At 46.0% G+C, this 18,456-nt stretch overlaps 3 protein-coding genes across 3 annotated transcripts; all 3 read right to left on the bottom strand.

Annotated features, from left to right (window-relative positions):
* Positions 1–887: 887 nt before the first annotated feature.
* On the bottom strand, positions 888–6,673 carry LOC121339438 (olfactory receptor 5V1-like). Its single transcript, XM_041411209.1, has 3 exons — positions 5,746–6,673; positions 2,750–2,819; positions 888–1,206 (listed from the first exon to the last, which is right to left on the bottom strand). The coding sequence occupies exons 1-3, from the start codon at positions 6,671–6,673 to the stop codon at positions 888–890; spliced, it is 1,317 nt and encodes a 438-aa protein (XP_041267143.1).
* Positions 6,674–12,027: 5,354 nt separating this feature from the next.
* Positions 12,028–13,020, bottom strand: LOC121339637 (olfactory receptor 4D5-like). The gene has a single exon (XM_041411594.1). The coding sequence runs from the start codon at positions 12,997–12,999 to the stop codon at positions 12,073–12,075; it is 927 nt and encodes a 308-aa protein (XP_041267528.1). The 5' UTR covers positions 13,000–13,020; the 3' UTR covers positions 12,028–12,072.
* A 3,078-nt stretch (positions 13,021–16,098) lies between these two features.
* Positions 16,099–17,015, bottom strand: LOC121339838 (olfactory receptor 4S2-like). The gene is given in 5 exon segments (XM_041411994.1): positions 16,099–16,367; positions 16,370–16,471; positions 16,474–16,512; positions 16,515–16,586; positions 16,589–17,015. Coding segments are annotated over 5 exon segments (891 nt in total). The 5' UTR covers positions 16,998–17,015.
* Positions 17,016–18,456: the final 1,441 nt, after the last annotated feature.

Below are 18,456 nucleotides of genomic sequence, written 5' to 3'. Positions count from 1 at the left end.
GCAACCAGACCTCGAGGGTGAGGAATTGGGAAGTGGGTGGGATCTCTTCCCAACCATCACGTGACTTTTATTCATCTTCCTCCTTGGGAATGAGGTAACATTCCATTTTCAGACAACGTGCTTTGCCTGGTATCTACAAGAAACAAACTAGAAACATCATGATTCATTAAAAAAGCATTTTTATTTCACCTGCAAAAACTTGTGTTATACCATAACTCAGGAAATAAAGGTTAATCAGCTGCAATTTCCGTTCAGTTGCTCTTTGAGAGATGCTGTCCTTTACAGCTCTCTCCATGAAGATTCCAGGAATTTTGTTAACATTCCCATCGTGTTCCAGCACTAAGATTACAGCCAACAAACGGGGCACTGGTGGAAGCTGGTCACTGAAGAAGCTCCCAGCACGTTCCAAATGACACTTCCACCTCACCTGCCTGCCAGAGGCTGCCTGGGAAGGCAGGAATCTCCCTGCTGTGTCCCAGAGCTCCTCCCGCTCACCGTCGTCTGGGAGGGGAAGGGAAAGGAAAGGGAGAGGAGAGGGAAGCGACCAAGAGGAACCGGGATACGAGGGAAAATCCCGGGCCCAGGGTGTCAGGAGACAGGCAGAGTGCTGGAAAAGGGGTGGAGGGAGAAAGGAAAGGCATCTGGAGTCATCTGTGGGAAGGGAAGGGAAGGGGAGGGAAGGGGAGGGAAGGGGAAAGGGCACGGGGTCCCTTCAGGCAGCCCGGGCGAGGCCCGTGGCACGGGAGCGGCGGGCAGCTGAGTTGTTTCGATTTGTCCCGATTTGTCCCAGTTTGTCCCGGGCTATCCCGGGGGGTCCCGGCGCGGCCGAGCGGCCACGTGGGGGCGCCCGCGCTGCGCTGCCCCCCTCCCGAGCCAATCAGCGCGCTCTATGCGCCGCTGCCCCGGGGCACGCCGGGAGTTGTAGTCCCAACGGCGCGACTGCGGAGCGGTGCCACCAGCGGCTTCTGCACGGTTCGGCGGGGCGGCTCCACCCCTGTTGTCTCCTCACGGACACTCGGGAACCTGCAGGGTGGTTTCCGCCATGCCGCAGCGCTGCCGGGGTGCAGCACCGGTGGGGGGAATCTGGTGTCGGTGTCGCGAGGGGATGACGCCAGCGGAAGGCGCGGGCGGGTGTCATGGCCGCGGGGGAGCTGTTCCCTTACAAAGCCCCGCAGGCGGGGGAGTGAGGGAGGGCCGTGCCCGGGGCTGTGTAAACAGGAGCGCACACTGAGATAATCCCAGTGGAACTGTGCCAAACATAAAATGTTGCAACAGAAGAGTCAAATTGCATCCTAGGTTTTCTAAGGAACAGGCATACCCACAGCGTTTGGTTCCTCTGAGAAATCACCATGTCCAGTGTTTATAAAAGTCCTGATTATCACAGTCACAGACTGCGTTGGGTTGGGAGGGACCTTAAAAACCATCCCATTCCATGGGCAGAGACACTTTCCACTATCCCAGGTTGCTCCAAGCCCCATCCAGCCTGGCCTTGGACACTGCCAGGGATGGGGCAGCCGCAGCTTCCCATGGAGATCCATTCCAGGGCTCACCACCCGCACAGGGAAGAGTTTTTCTCCCAATATTCCATCTAAACCCTCCTCCTGTCAGTTTGAAGCCATTCCCGCTTGTCCTGTCACTCCATGTCCAAAGTCCCTGTCCAGCTCTCCCTGAGCCCTTTTTGTCACTGGAAGGCTCCAAGGTTTCCCTGGAGCCTTTCCTTCTTCAGGCTGCACATTCCCATAACCACCACCAAGCCTTTTGTAACACAATTAAGCAGAAATAAAAAACCTAATTATGTTGTGGGAAGAGAAACCATGCAAAAAGAGAAAATGGAAAAATATATGAAAGTGGTGAAATCGTCAAGAAAGCAGGATGAGAACAGGCAAGGAAGATGTTTGGTGACAGCAGAACAGGCCATAAAAATATGATAAAATATATAAAAATTGTATTCCTTTCTCTATAGAGGGTATGGCAGAATTGGCAAACAAAGGAAGTATTTCCCTGTACAAAAGCTTTTACTTTTGCAAGTTTAATATTAAATGTCGCATCTGATTCTGGGATTTCTCACAAATATTTGGTGCATTTACTTTCCTGGGGCTGTTTAATTCTTAAGTAATTGATGGGAAGCAAGCCATGAGCATTGTTTTTAAATATTCAAACCCAAATATCTTTAGATTTTCCAAGCAATTCCCCTCACACTTCTTTTTTACCTGAAACTTGAATTTGAATTGGATTCAGTCTGCTAAGGAAGGAATTCTGGGTATTATTTTAACTTTACAAGAAAAAGCACATAATTTTACCCTAACTTTGCAAAAGTTAATACACATTTCTGCTGATGCCAGGATAAATTCTAGGCAGGACAGAGAAAGGAAGCCTGGGTGAGCAGTATAAATTCCAAAATTTTCGGTGGTTACCCTCGAGTGAGATAACACAAAGCTGTCTAAAATGGGATTAATAACCAAACAGATTTTTACCACCCCCAAAGGGATAAATTTCTCCCCAATATTCAATCTAATCCTTCCCTCCTTCATCTTAAAGCCATTTAAAACCAAGTGTTTGAAGCGTGGCCGCAGAGAGGACAAAGTCTCTTCACAAGGAGCCTTGATTCTATGAATGCATTTTTTGTGCAAGAATTTAAAAATAGGTGAAAATAGCACTGACACACCAAATAGAACTTTTTTTTTTTTATTATTATTCTTAAAGTCCTGGGAATTGTAAAGCCAGAACCGTAGCCCAACCTGAATTTCACAACTGGATGCTATTTTTAGAGGAGAAAAATAAATCATTCGCATCCTCTTTTATGTTGCATATTTTCATATCTGGCAGCACCATACAAAAAAAAAATTAGAGGGGAAAATCTGCTCTAGTTTCATTGCAAGTAATAAAATCCACACATAAATAATATAGTTGGACTTTGCTCAAGGAAAAAGAAAGGGTTTTTTTTTTTTTTTTGTTTTTTGGGGTTGTTTTGGGGTTTTTTTTTGGTTTTTTTTTTTTTGTTTTTTTTTTTGTTTGTTTGTTTGTTTTTGTGTTTGTTGGTTTTTTTTTGGTTTTTTTTTTTTTTGAAGGCACATCAAGAATTTCAGAAATTCTTTATCTTTAGGAATAGATAAATGAAAATGGTCTCTCACTAGTTATGTCAGATTAGCAGATAACAGGTGAAATCTGATTTTCAGTGGCAAAAGCAAAGTGTAAATGCACAGAGGATCGGGATCACTCATGTGGGAATTTCATTGACAGAGTATTTTTCCTCGATTTACTTGGTGCTCTTTGTACTCCCACCCCTGTTCCAGCAGGGCAGCTCCACTTCTAGGAATGTAAGAGGATCTCTGTGCTGATGAGTCAGTCCAAGGGTATTGATTTCCAAGAGCAGCCAAAAATAGGCACTTGGGGAAAAGAGGAGCAGAAACTGGGTGAGTGTGTTATGATCCTTCCCTGCTAAATTTTTCCAGTGGTGCCAAAGAAAATCACAGCTGTCTCCTTCCAGTCTCAGAGGTTACTGGGCATGAGGAAGATGAAAGAGGATGTCTCGGTTTTGAGGAATATTTAGGGATTAGCACCTCGATTCGTGAAGGGGTGATACAGCTGATGGTAAAGAGTGAACCTCTAATGGGCACTTCCCACCAGACCAGGTTGCTCCAAGGCCCATCCAGCCTGGCCTGGAATACTTCCAGGGATGAGGCAGCCACAGCTCCTCTGGGGAAGAAGGAGAAAAGAAGGAACACATTCCTTGCCAAGTTACCCAAAGACTCGATCCCAACTTTTGCTGTGAGCCTTGTTTGGTGCACTGGCAGCAAGCAGCTCCTTACAGCGGATCTTTTTGGGAGCACATGGCTGGGATGGGTGGAGAGGGAGGGAACTGCAGCAGAATCAGACTTGATAATCCAACCTTTCCACCTTCACAAGGCAGGAGAGGCATCAAAATCTCCCATGTGGACACACATTGGAAATCAGGCTCTAGTTTGGTACTTTGGAATTCAGATGCCTCTTTTAAGAGGTGTCCAGGGTTTGGAATTGCACACAGGCTGATGTCCATCCTTAGGCATCTCTCCACAGAGCTGCATTTGGATTCCATCACCTCTGGAAAGAGCAGCATTCTCCAGTCCTGCAGGGAGCAGCCACCCAAGGCCCTTCATCTTAATAAGCCCTTTTGGGCATCCTGAAGAAGACTCTAGTGATCTGAAAACCTTCTTAGGAAGCTCCTGGTGGACCTCCCTCATCCTTCTAACAAGTCCCCAGGGATAATTTCACAGGCACTTAGGAGAAGGAAACTTTCCTCCTTTTTAAAGAAAATGAAAACTTCCAAAGCAGTTCAGTTTGTCCCAACTTCTCCACACCTTGGTTGGAGAATTCATGGCTTGGCCAACACCTCTCCAGTCCTCCACTTGGTTGGTGCAGAAGTTATGGCAGGAATTTGAAGGATAATTGATCCTTCATCATTATCCTTCACCAGCAGCTTCCCCTGGCCAACGACCTGTGGTTGGCAGAAGTCCCTCAGAACCTTGTGGAAGTGCCTGGGACATCCCAAGGGGGCCATCAACAGCCTGGAACAGATTCCAGGTTCCAGGGGCTCTAAGTCAGGAGTAAAGTTGGGCATAAAGACAAATCCAGCTCCTCTGCCCTGGCTGTGCTGCCATTCAGAACCCTGGAAGAGCTGCAACAAGGATTTTTTCCTTCATAAATATCCTGTAATCTCCTTCACACTGACAAATTTTTTTTGCATTTCGGAACAGATTCCAGGTTCCAGGGGCTCTAAGTCAGGAGTAAAGTTGGGCATAAAGACAAATCCAGCTCCTGTGCCCTGGCTGTGCTGCCAATCAGAGCCCTGGAAGAGCTGCAACGAGATTTTTTTCCTTCATAAATATCCTGCTCACAGTTGTAATCTCCTTCACACTGACTAATTTTTTTTGCATTTGAGACACCTTAAGGCTACAATACAAAGTCTCATCACAGAATGAGTATTAAAAAAATCAGAGCCACTTGTAGCTAAATAAAAGAGATTTTATTAAACCTATTTCATCATAAACTTTGGGGGTCAATCGAGTGAGAATAATCTCAGCATTTTTACTAATTGTTTATTACTTCTCTACAAAGAAGAGAGGTGGTGAAGAGGGGGATGAGCTGCAGGAAGCAGCATCACCTCTCTTTCCATTAGGATTTGATGCAGCAAGGAGGAAAAAATGGGAAAAAGGAAAAATGTAGTGGCAAATATGGCTCCAGAGGTGGAACTCTGGTGATTCCAGCAAACAACAGACACCCAACAAGATGAGAGAGAGAGAGAGAGAGAGAGAGGGGAGAGTGATTTCAGGGCTGATCCATAAAACATAATTTAATATATTTGGAGTTTAATTTTGAAAGGGATATAAACTGCCTTCATACAGTGTGTCTACGTGTGCCTGAGTATCAGTTCCCAGAATTCCTGCCCTAAAATATGCATCCAACACCTGCCTGCTCTCACCTCAGCTTCAGTGGAGAACAGCATTGCCGACTGGACTCTCCTCGTGTGAAAATGACCTGAAGCTGTGCCATGCAATTCTGGAAGTGCACAGCTCTCCCTTCTAACTGCAGAGGGAGCCAAAAGAAGGAGTTTTCAGCCCAGAGGAGGAATTTTCAGCCCAGAAAATTAATTTGGATTCCAGCATTTAATTTTTAGATGAGGATTAGTCACAAACTGTGGTTTCTACCCAGCTGATGGTAGAGACTGAGTGAGGTTTTCTTGTCTTGTTAAAGCCCTTCTCACCTGGCTGATGGCTCTTTTTAGGGCACACTTTACCTCTTTGTTCCTGAGGCTGTAGATGATGGGATTTAGGAGCGGGGTGAGCATTCCATAGAGCATGGACACGACCCTATCCCAGTGCGGGGAATAGGTGAAGGAAGGACGGACGTAGGTGCAGATGGTGGTCCCGTAAAAAAGGCAAACTACGGACAGGTGAGAGCCACAGGTGGAGAAAGCCTTGTGCCACATCTCAGGGGACTTCCTGGCCAGGATTTCCAGGAGGATACAGAGGTAAGAGACCAGGGTGACCACGCAGGCACTGCTCCCCAACACCCCGGCCACCACCAGGATCACCAACTCCCTGCTGTGGGTGGATGAGCAGGAGAGGGCCAGCATGGGAGGCATGTCACAGTAATACTGCTGGATTTTGTTAGGACCACAGAAAGAGAGTGTGAAAACCAGAGAGGTGTGCAGCAGGGAGTTCAGAAGCCCCGTTGCCCAGGTGCCCAGGGCCAGCTGAGCACACAGCTTCGTGCTCACGATGCTCGGGTACCTCAGGGGGTGGCACACAGCCACGTAGCGGTCGTAGGCCATCACAGCCAGGAGGAAAATCTCTGTGCCCACCACAGCAATGAGGGAGAAGTGCTGGAACAGGCAGCCACAGAAAGAAATCTCTTTGTGCTCCAGCAGCAAGGCCCCCAGCATCCTGGGCACGGTGATGGTGGTACATAAGAGATCCAGCAGGGACAAGTTGCCGAGGAAGAAGTACATGGGGCTGTGCAGGTGGGAGTCGGTGCTGATGGCAGCGAGGAGAGTGGTGTTGCCTGCCACGGTGGCCAAATAAATGAGCAGAAACAGCACAAAGAGAAGCAAACGGATTTCTGGAGCATCGGAGAGGCCCACGAAAACAAATTCGGATACTGCTGAGAGGTTGACCCTCTGCGTCTTACCTCTCATTGTGGGAACGAGGCAGAGGTTTCCCTGGAATAAAGAAGGTGTAACTTAATCACAATTTCATCCACATTTTAAAGATTGTGAGGAGGTTTTTTTGTGTCTGTTTTGAAGTTCAAAAACATTTCCAAGCACTGCCGCGCTCAAAATCTACATTTTACCCACATATTCCTAATGCAAAAGGCAAAGTGTAGGTATTAAACTTCACAGTGATTAAAGCAAAATGTTAGTTTTTGGAAGTTGTTACCTCAGACTGAAGAGCTGGAAGTTGAAGTTACCTTCCCTGTGGCATCCAGCTTGGACACAGCCCCAAGCAACACTACAGGGCTTTTAAGGTTCTCTGAGCAAGGGGAGTGTGGTATAGATTCCTAAAATTCCTTTCAACATAAATTACTTAGTATTAATAATACTACTAAAAGGGTCTAGATTAGTAACAGAAGCTGAAATTTACTTTTTAAGGGAGTAATGCTGTCAGAAAATAATTAAATCGCTCATAATCAGCAGGTAGATGCGTTTTGGGGTTTTTTTTCCAGCTTTTGGATGGGGCTTGGAGCAACCTGGTCTAGTGGAAGGTGTCCCTGCCCATGGCAGGGGGCTGGAATCAGCTGAACTTTAAGGTGCTTTCTGACCCAAACCATTCTATGATTCTGTCATTAAAAAGTGACAATTAGGCATCCCATTAAAGACCCCCCAGTTTTCTAAACATTTTACCCCACAGACTTCCATAATACCATTAGTACTTCTAGCATCTCTCTGGACTTTCCCCCTTCTCATTTCCCCTGTTCAGAGAAGTCCAAACATGGCATTAAAGGATCCTCCCGTTTACCCCACACTGCTCCATGGAATGTAGCTCACTATATACAGTAAGGATTTACATACCAGCCCCAGAGGGAGGGAAAGCAAAGTTCAATGCAAATGCCTCCTTTTTGGGAGGCTTTGGGGTTGATTTTGAGATGGTGGGAATATTGTACCACATTCTCATTTGTAAGAGATGCAGAGATAAATAGATTGATGAAATATTTCATCTGGCCAGGCTCCTCTGCAGTCTCATGTTCTCCCAGAAACTTGAGAGGGAGCAAAGTCAAGGCTTAAACTACATAAGAAATAGTTAACTCAGCAGAAATAAAAGGAACACCACTTGTTCATTAAATGGGGAGCTCATTCAGGTGAAATAGCACAGAAACAACACAGAAATACTCACTGCTGCACAGAATTAATTACAGGTGAATTATAGTTGTCTGTATCTCCAGGAAACAAAACAATCCTTTTTCTTATTTTTACATGTGACATAGAAATTATTTCACTCATAAGGAAGAGGTGAATCCCAATAGAGCAGCGTTGGAATATTCACACAGACACGTGCCAGCGCTGGCACAAGGGCTGGCTTGGCTGCAGGAGTAAGCACCTCTCTTCTTTAATGAGGTTTTATAAATATGAGGGAGTGTCTGGGGACAAGTGTGTCTGACAGTTTTTTTGGATGTTCCCTTAATTGCATGGATGAGGGTTTTTTCAGATCATTGCCAAAAGGGGCTGAACATCGAAGGAACCAAAATTACCAGCACTACTTTGAAGAGCTAACAAAAATTCCCCCCTGGTCCCATTAAGCATCCATGTGTGATTTATGGGAGTGCCACTCCCCATGTGATGCCCAGGATTGGGAGCAGGCCTGTTCCTATTCCAGCAATACCTGACCATAAATTCTGCACTGTTCACATGAAGGATTCTTGCTGTCCATCATTCTTCCAGCCTGTTTGCTGTGTTTGCAAACTCCTGGAAAATTAAAAGATTCTGCATCTTACACAGGCAAACAGTGATAGGACAAGAGGGAATGGTTTTAAGCTAAATGATCAGGGATTTAGATTGGATATTAGTAAGAAATTCTCCCCTGTGAGGGTGGTGAGGCCCTGGCACAGGGTGTCCCGGGAAGCTGTGGATGCCCCTGGATCCTTGGAAGTGTCCAAGGCCAGGCTGGATGGGGCTTGGAGCAGCCTGGGATAGTGGAAGGTGTCCCTGCCTGTGGCAGGGGCTGGAACAACATGAACTTTAAGGTCCATTTCAACCCAAACCATTCAAGGACTGTATAAACTGGAATTTCCCAAGGGTCAGACAGCACAGGCCTGTCCTGCCATGGGAGTGCAGATCTGTGGCTGGAATAAATCCCCAGGGCCCAGAGGTGTCCCTGTGTGCTGCAGCTATCCCAAGCACCATCAGGCATCACACTTCTTATGGAGTTTTGCAGTAAAGAATTTTGTTATAAACCCAGATGCCAGAAAGAGATACACCAAAGAGATCCATCCCTCACCTCTCCCTTCCAAGGCAAACAATTCTGTGATTCTGATCCCCTCATAAATCTTAAATGTTTCTTTTGGGCTGGGATGCATTGGCCTCATCAAGGTGCCAGTCACTCAAGCTCTCAACTCTACATCTAAGTTGCTTATTTGCAGGGATAATCTTACCTGGGTTATTTAGAAGTAGAAACACAGGGTAGTTTTTGAGATAAGTATTCTGCCTTGGGGTAAATACATAAAAATTATATTGCATTATATTTTATTACAAAAATTAATTTTAAAAACCCTTCAAAACAAACAGCAACAAAAATATCTCTATTTGCAGAATCCAGATGTGCACTAATTGATGACATGCTGGATTAGATCCCTCTTGTCCACTCCTCCCTGCCATCCCCACTGTAATACAACCAAAGAAATTTGATTTTTGTCCACTTCTGGGATTACCCAGCTTTGTCATTGTTTGAGATTTCCATCTAGGAATCCTTATGATAAGTCTAGACTGATTAGAGTCTGTTGAAAATGCTCCCTTTTCTCTGATGTCCATTTGTGTTTCAGTCTCATAGTCTTTAAATAAAATTGATTAGCCTGGGATCTCTTCAGGCTTCTTGGGATTTAACAAAAGCATTGTAGAGAGCCTGCCAGTTCTCAAAGGATTCTTTTTTCCTTTGAGGACATTTTCCACTGTCCTCTAGGTAAAGGCAGTAAATCTGAGGGTGAGCTCATAGAGCTGATAATTTCCAGGAGAGAAAGAACTCAGGATTTTAATGGTGCGCAGTGGAGCCAATTTACACACAGGGACAAACTCAGCTGCCAAAGCTGCACCTTTGCAATTTGTCAGGCACCAACTTTTTAACAGCATCTTCTGAGGCCTTGTTAAAGTCATCCCAAGATGTTTCCAGGGGAGAAAAATAAATTATATTAAATTGTTTGTCTTCATAGAATGGTTTGGGTTAGAAGGGACTTTCAAGCTCATCCCATTCCAGCACCCTGCAGTGGGCAGGGACATATTCCACTGGATCAGGTTGCTCCAATCCCCATGTATTGAAATCCCCAGTCCCAAAAATATGAAATTTTTATTTATTTTATCGAAATTGGAGCAATTATTTCAAATCAGTTCACTGTTGATGCCTTTATACCTGGTGAACAAACTGACACCAGCAAAATAACTGGACCACAGCTCCAATTTACCTTGCATTGATTTATAAATAAAATATTTATAAAAGCTTTATTGGAATGTTTAAAAATTATCACACTGATACTTTTTTTTTTTTTTCTCAATTGAAATTTACCCTAATTGACCTAAAGAACATTTTCATTTTTCAACATTTTTCTCTAGTACTAAAAAAAAGCTCCCTACCAGCCCAAGCCATTCTGTGATGATCCTGAGTGGAAATTCACAATTAAAAAGAAATCTTATTTCCACAAGGATGGGAGATGTTTGGAAATCTCTTAACCAGGAAGATCAATGACTCACTGATGCTTCTGATCCTCCTCTTCCTACAGGTGTGGGAGTGAGGGCTAATTTAAGACAGTGAGGAGAGACAGGCAAAGTTGAAATCCTTTCACTTCCTGTGAAGTGAAAGCAATTTAGATTGGATATTAAGAAAAATTCCTTCATGGGAAGTGTTTTCCAGCCCTGGAACAGGCTGCCCAGTGCAGTGGGAGAGTCACTAACCCTGAAGGGATTTAAAAGCTGTGAGGATGTGGCACTTGGGGACATGGGTTAGTGGTGGCCTGAGCAGCCCTGTGGAATGGTGAGACTTGATGATCTTAGAGGGCTTTTCCCACCCCAGTGATTCCATGATTTTGTTTTGGTGGGATGAATCCAATCCTAAACCACTCTAACACAAAGAAATTGATGGTGTTCCTCTCATGACTATTAAGTTGTTTGTCCTGGGGCCAGTTCTCATAAGCCCTAGAAAAACACTTAATACACCCAAGGATAGCTCAGCTACACTTTGGGGGCATAAAATAAGCAGGATGGCTTCTCCTGTGGTGTTAGAAACAAAAAAGGTTTAATAAAGAAAAAATAACAAACAGAAAAACTCGAACCAGGTACAGAGGTCTGCCCCTGGTAGAAACACTTCACACAAAAGCCCCTCTTCTCTTTTGTTCTGTTCCTTTCGACTTGATTGATCAGGTGGGACTTTTTGGCTTCTATCCAATTAGATGTTCTCTGGTGTTTGGTGAAGTCCCTGAGGTCCTATGAGGTGGCTTTTCACCTAACAGTTGAGAGAAGCTTCTGGGCTTCTTTCCTTTTTTGGGGGACAAAGGTTAGTTTTGCCACTCTGTCATGAGGGGGCGCATTCCTACACATGACAACCATTGAATTTCTGTCCCTGATGGATTTGGTGATGTAACTGCTGCCCTCACAGAGGCAGTTTGGGTTGGAAGAAACATTATAGACAATCCCATTCCACACCCCTGCCATGGGCAGGGACACCTGTCACTATCCTATTGCTCCAAGCCCCATCCAAGCTGGCCTGGAACAATTCTAGGGACAGGTCAGCCATGGGAAAGCCATGCCAGACCACCACAGGAAAGAATTTCTTCCCATTATCCCATCTAAGCCCACCCCGTGTCAGTGTGAAACCATTCCCTCTTGTCCTGCCTCCATGCCCTTGTCCGGAGGCCATCTCCACTCCTCCTCCTTCCTCTATACATTGTGCCTTGTATGATTTTTATAATTCACTTCTGTGAGAGAATTATGACTAAAAATATTCTTATATGTCTAAAGGAAACCCTGCAAGCAGAATCTGTGCTGTCTCTGTCTTAAAGTGTTGGTGGGTGAATTTGGGGACACTTAGTGCATGTGCCTCTGCCATCTGCTGTCACAGCACAGGAAAAGCATGTCAAGAGAGGAAGACAAACCTCACCCTGGATTCATTTATTTATTTGAAAATTATGATCCACACGAGGGAAAGTGTTTAGGAAGTTTGGGGTTTTCAGCATGGATTTTTAATATTAATAGTAATATGTGTCTAGAAATGTGTTTGTACATAATTTGAAGTCTGTGGGCTTTAGCCACTAAGTCATTATTGTGTAGGAGTAGAGTAGGAATGTGTCTCCAGGTGTAACTCTGGGTGTAACTCCAGGGTTCTGCCAACCCAGCCTGTCTCAGAAGGCTCTGCAGTGCTTCCCGAGTCTCCACATGGATTCCTTCACCTCCTTGCTCCTCAGAGTGTAGATGAGGGGGTTCATCATGGGTGAGAAGATCGTGTAGATGACAGAGACGTACTTGCTGGTGAGCAAGGTCCCAGCGGGCCGCAGGTAGGTGAAGATGCAGGGCACGAAGAGCAGGGTGACGGCCATCGCGTGTGAGGCACACGTGGACAGCACCTTCCATTTCCCCTGGGAGACGCGGGCCCGGACCTTGGCCAGGATGAGCGCGTAGGAGGCCACCAGCACCAGGAAGCAGACCAGGGATATGAGGCCGCTGTTGGAGGCCATGAGCCACTCGGTGAGGGCGGTGTCGGCGCAGGCCAGGCGGATGACGGGCGGCGCGTCACAGAAGTAGCTGTGGATGGTGTTGGGGCCGCAGAAGGGCAGCTGGAGCATGAGTGCTGTCTGGACCATGGAGTGGATAAAGCCCCCGGCCCAGCAGGCAGCGACCAGCGCCCAGCAGACCCCGCGGGCCATGATGGCCGTGTAGTGCAGGGGCCTGCAGATGGCCGTGTAGCGGTCGAACGCCATCACCGTCAGGAGGAACATCTCCGAGGAGCCCACAAAGTGCAGGAAAAACAGCTGGGCCATGCAGCCCTCAAAGGCAATGGCCTTGTGCCCTGAGAGCAGGGCCACCAGCACCCTGGGGGCCGTGACAGAGGTGTAGCAGATATCGATGAAGGACAGATTGCAGAGGAGGAAGTACATGGGCGAGGAGAGCTTGGGATCAGTCCTGACCGTCACGATGATGAGGAGATTGCCCAGCAGGACCATGGCGTAGGCCAGGAGGAGGAGGGTGAAGAAGAGGAGTTGCAGCTCCTCCCTGTCAGAAAGCCCCAGGAGGATGAATTCAGTCACCCGGGAGGAGTTGTCCTGTGCCATCACTGCAGATCAGGCTGCCATGGCACAGGTGGCTAGGTGGCCAGGAAGGGAAGGGAATGTGCTGCAGCTCCAAGGCTCATGGATGGTGTGAGCAGGATGCATTTGCTGCTGCAAAAAGCATAGAGTCATGTCACAAATGACAGAAAGAAGAGTTTGCACTTTCCCCCTCTTCTGCCCCTATTCAGGTCTCTGGCCCGCCCCTCCACACTGACCTTCTCCCCTGAACTCACTCTGACCACTATTTGCCTGCATCATGGTTGGTGTGCTCACATTCTGTCAGGGAGAAGTCACAGAATTATGGAATTGTTAAAGCTGGAAAAGCCCCCATTGAGCCCAGTTCTCCTCCCAGCACTGCCAAGCCCTCCACTAAACCATGTCCCCAAGTGTGTCATACTGCTTTTAAATCCCTTCAGGAATGGTGATTCCAGCACATCCTGCTCTTAGATAACAAGAGCCATTAATGCTGGAAAAATGCTGTGCTGTCCTTTTACCTGCTGGAAATTTGAAGTGGCTACAAGCAAGTGCTGCCATTCTCAAGCATGAGCTGTTCCATGTTGTCATCCTAATGACACTCCTCTAAAGTCAGGAAAGGGCTCTCCACTTAGCTTATCCACTCTGAAACTGGGAATACATGCACAGAAACCAGGTCTGGGAAGTTCCTCACTGGAGAAACTGGGGTTTCTAACACAGCAGAACCTGCAACACTCTGCATGGCTTCTCCACCTCTATATTTTTTAATGAATTTTTAAAGTTTTTCAGTAGATAAATACACTCACTTTGTAGGTTAAAGTGGAAGCAGCAGAGGAATGCACGTGTCCATTTAAAATCCCTCCAGGAAATTCCTTTGTTGCTCACTTCTGCCGAGGAGTTTATAACTCAGCAAGCAGGAGGCTACAAGTAAGAAACCAGATGTCTATGGTGCCAACAGCATTGAAAAAAGCTGCCTTAGAAGATCAAAAAGGCCAAATCATTAGACATTAACAGGACACACTCATTGTCCTCTGGTATGAATACCCACTGTATTTCTTCTGCTGTCTTTTTGAGACAATTTCCCTTTAAAGCCAATGCTTCCCTGAAGGAGTAACAGTGAAATCCAAGCCAGAATATGTCACTGGCATGTGTAATAACAAGCTCTGATTATTTAGCTGAGGAGGGTGGTAAAAAAATACCCAGGTCCTGGCTGTGGTGTGGAACACCCCATAAATGCACCTGTAGTGACACTGGGGTAGTGGACGAGATGTTGCTGCTTTACTGACAAACACCCACAAATCCACTTACAGTATTCCCATGCAGAACACCAGGATCACTAGAGTGTGATATTCCTGAAAGTGCTCAAGACCAAGCTGGACAGGGCTTTGATCAGCCTGGTCAATGGACCTGTCCATGGCAGGGGGTCAGAACAGGATGAGCTTTAAGATGCCTTCCAACCCAAACCATTCTGGGATTCTAAATCTGTAACTGATTTTTAATTTTTTTTTCCAAGTCATAAAATAGACCTCCCAAAAGTCACTCACCAGCAATGCTGCTTTGCAAAGGTAGGATTTCAGTGGGGCCTGAGCAAAACAAAGGAACAATCCCAGAACACTTCCACAGAGCTCACTTGCTGTCGCTCCTCTGACGACCTCCCCACCACTTCAGGGGGTTCCATCAGAACCTCTCCGTTCCATTAGAAACTCTCTGCGAGGTGCTACTCAGAAGTTATGAAACAGCTCTGTATCTCTGCCAGCTCTAAGCCCTGAAAAGAACAGCCCAACCTTCTGTATGTCCCATTATGCAAAAAAAAAAAAAAAAAAAAAAAAAAAAAAAAAAAAAAAAACAAAAAAAAAAAAACAACCAAACAAAAAAACCCAACAACCAGGAGCACCTTCAAGTACAATTATTTCTGTAGCAGAAATAGTTCAAGTACGTCACACAACAGAAGCACAAGGCTGTCAGGAGTAATGAGATCCCAGAGGCAAAGGGAGTTTTGTCAGAAATCATCAGTGGGCAAGGAGCTGAAATTGTTCCTTGGGTAGTTATTAGTGTAATCCCTGGAGAGAGACACCAGAGTAAAGATGTCTCTTACATAGGACATTTATATAAATTCATGTAAATGGATATAAATTTTGCTTTCTGTCCTAAGCCAGTATTTCTCACCTACAATCTTATTTCTTACTAACTTACACGTTGACAGCACAAAGCAAAAATATCACTGGTGTTATCCCTTAGACACCTGACTTACAACTTTAAAACAAGAAGTAACTCAGGAAATTGCTTCAAAAAATGCACAAAAATTTGTGGTGAGCCTTCCTTGCTCAGCAGGTATTTTTACTGACACAGTAAAGCACAGAAGCAACTTTTGAGCTCAAGTATGAAATTCCTGTAAGAATTCTTTGCAAAGTGTCGAGGAGCCTGACACTGTTTCCAGTGACACCTTCCATAAGCTATGGGTGAATATTTGCTCAGCAGCACCCAGAAGAGAGACCTCTAAAAAACCCCACTGTTGCTCACCTCAAAAGCATTTAAAAATACATTTATTTTATTTACTGCTGTCTTGGGCAGAGATAGGTGAAGTAGATAGAATTATAGGATAATTACGGAATTGCAGAATAGCTGCTTTGATTGGAAGGTGCCTTTTAGACCATTTCATTCCAACCCCCTGCCACGGGCAGGGACAACTTTCACCAGACAAAGTTGCTCCAAGCCCCATCCAGCCTGACCTGGAACAGGGCAGAAAAGATTTGCTGAAGTGGGAGAGGAAAGGGAGAAGTTTCCCCTCCTGTTCCTTCATCAGCAAACCACCCAACTAACTCTTATTATCAGGGTTTATTTGTTTTTTTGTTTCTTATGGGGTGTTCTACCTGGACAATGTTTTCAGTATTTAAGCACTGATGTTGCAGCTGCTCAGGAGGCCTTGTGCTCATTGACAAGGAATAGGAAGGGAATGCCAGAGTTCCCAATGTCTTTCCCATACACAAAGAACTTTTAGTGCCTTCTTAATTACAGCAGAGCCAACAGGCAGCTGTTCTTCAAAAGGCCCATTCTGGGGCATTGTCACAGAAGAAATTACAGCAAAACCTACTTGATTTTCTCCGATCCTTTGGGAACATGACCACAGCCCTACCCCTTCCCATTTCTGCTTCCCACTTCCCCCCTGCACAGTTTCCTCATGGCTCCCTTCACCTCCCCATCCCGGAGGGGGCAGATGAGGGGTTTGAGCATGGGTGTGATGAGCATGTAGAATATGGCCACGCTCCTGTCCTTGGACAAGCCACTGGATGGGTGGATGTAAACAAACGTGCTGGGCCCAAGGCACAGGATCACCGCAGTGATGAGGGACCCACACGTGGACACCTCCCCAGCACACCTCGCCAGCGTTTGGCCCCTAGGGAAACCAGGATGACCACGCAGGATGTGACCAGGATGAGGAAGCAGCTCCGGGATATGACCCCGCTGTTGGCCAGCGCGGCCAGGCCCTCGGCACAGGCCAGGGGAGCAGGGGGTGGACATCACAGAAATAATGGGGGACTTTAGTGGGCCACAGAAAGGGAGCAGGGCGGTGGGAAGGGTCTGGAGGGTGGAATGCAGGAATCCCCCCGCCCAGGAGATCCCACCATGCGGCCGCAGAGGCGGCGGGACGTGAGCGCGGGGTCGGGCAGGGGCCGGCAGATGGCCGTGCGGCGGTCGTAGGCCACGGCTGTCAGGATGAAAACCTCTGTGCAGCCAAAAAAATGAAGCCCCAAGAGCTTCCCTATGCAACCTGCAAAGGAGATGGTGTTATTTTCCACCAGGAAGCCAGAAATCATTTGGGGAGCTGTGACAGAGGAGTAACAAACACCTACAAAGGAAAGGTGGCAGAGGAAGAAGTACATGGGGGAGTTCAGGCACCGGCTGCTCGTCACAGTGAGAACTGTGAGATTTCCTGCCACTGTGAACGTGTAGAAAAGCAGGAACACCACAAAATATATTTTCGTCACCCCTTGGTTCTCTGAGAGGCCCAGGAGGATGAATTCCTTCATGCTCCTGGAGTGTTCTGTGCCAATCTACTGGGCAATGTGCAGTACAGAGCCTGGAAATGTGGAAAGTTAAAGACAAAATGATTAATCAGTTTTTTCATTCTTAAAAATTCTTTATCAGAAGTGCATTCTCTCTTAGAAATACATAGGATTAGAATTAAGTTTATCAAGTGCTTTTAAAATTTGTTGTGTTTTTTGTTTGTTTTTTTGTTGTTCTTCCCCCTCTACATATTTAGTTTGCCTTGTATGAGACACAGCCATAGAATCATAGACTTCTGGAATCATTTGGGTTGCAAGGGACTTTAGAGACCATCTAGTTCCAACCCCACTTCCATGGGCAGGGATGCCACCCACTGGATCCCTTTGGGATTGGATCCATCTGATCCAAGCTCCTATTTTATGATTTTAAAATAGAGCAAGACCAGAAACTCCTGTAGAGGCAAAAAGCTGATCAAGCACCCACAGGAAATGCTGAAATGTAGAAAAACGAAAATTGCTCTCCAACTTGAAAAAGTGAAGCCTAAAGAGGAAGTTGGGAAAGTTTGTGACTTCTCCTGTGCTTGCAGTTTTACTGACAGGAGGTAAAACATACTCAAGGAAGGGGATAAAAGGGAGGTCTTACCTCTAAAATAATCTTTTCAGTCACTGACTAGAGGTACATGATATAGTGCAATCAGTTGGAATACGAAATAAATACAATGTGGACTGTTATAATTTAAAAAACAAAAAGGATAAGGATTGCACCATCCTCTTATTGCAAGGGTTTCCCCCCAGAATCACAAATGGTTAATTGAAGAAGAATTCAATAACCTGATTTGGGACTGGAAAACCAGTTCTGCACATGGTTACAGCCAAAGAGAGACAGAGGTGGTTGAGAACTTCAGGGGAAATTTCTCTTTGCATTTTCACCTTTGTCAAGAGGAAGGGCAGAGGGGGGAAAAAGAGGAAAGGAAATCAGAAGAAGGAAAGAAAAGAGGAAAGTGAAAGATCCTGGAAAACTTACCTTCTCTGTGTTTGGAGATCTAATTTTTGTGCAAGAGCTGTGAGATTTTATGTCCCCAACATCTCCCTTTCCTGGTAGAGGCTTTAAAGAACATAGAACAGCTTCTGAAAAGCTTCCAACACTTGCTTAGGAGCTGCCTTTTTTAATCCCACCTCATTTAATTCCTTGCTTTCCTTTATCACCAAGTATGCCTGGCTTTTCCTGCCCATGTTAGAGCTGCTTGGAGGGAACATGGGCACTGAAGTGTGCACAGACAGCCCAGCAAGCAGAGGGAAAAAAACTGTTTAAGTAACTTTCCTCAAACCTCTCCAAGGAAATCTCCCTCCTCCAGGGCTGAATTCACTGTTCACACAGACCTACTCCACCCTCTCCAAGGAAATCTCCCAGCTCAAGAGCTCTTGGGCTGGAGGAGGGAGGTGTGAATGCTCAGGGGTGGGAAGGAGAAGAAATTAATCCCAT

Source organism: Onychostruthus taczanowskii, unplaced genomic scaffold, assembly GCF_017590055.1.
Source record: "Onychostruthus taczanowskii isolate IOZ18803 unplaced genomic scaffold, ASM1759005v1 scaffold101, whole genome shotgun sequence".
Lineage (NCBI taxonomy): Eukaryota > Metazoa > Chordata > Aves > Passeriformes > Passeridae > Onychostruthus > Onychostruthus taczanowskii.
This window is presented reverse-complemented; position numbering and strand designations above follow the sequence as displayed.

Coding starts and splice junctions, on each gene's coding strand:
- LOC121339438 (XM_041411209.1), bottom strand. CDS start 6,673: ATGAGAGGTAAGACGCAGAGGGTCAACCTCTCAGCAGTATCCGAATTT. Junction 2,820..5,745: donor TGCCCTAAAAAGAGCCATCA/GCCAGGTGAGAA, acceptor TGGTGCTGCCAG/ATATGAAAATATGCAACATA. Junction 1,207..2,749: donor TCTAAAAATAGCATCCAGTT/GTGAAATTCAGG, acceptor CTGTTTACACAG/CCCCGGGCACGGCCCTCCCT.
- LOC121339637 (XM_041411594.1), bottom strand. CDS start 12,999: ATGGCACAGGACAACTCCTCCCGGGTGACTGAATTCATCCTCCTGGGG.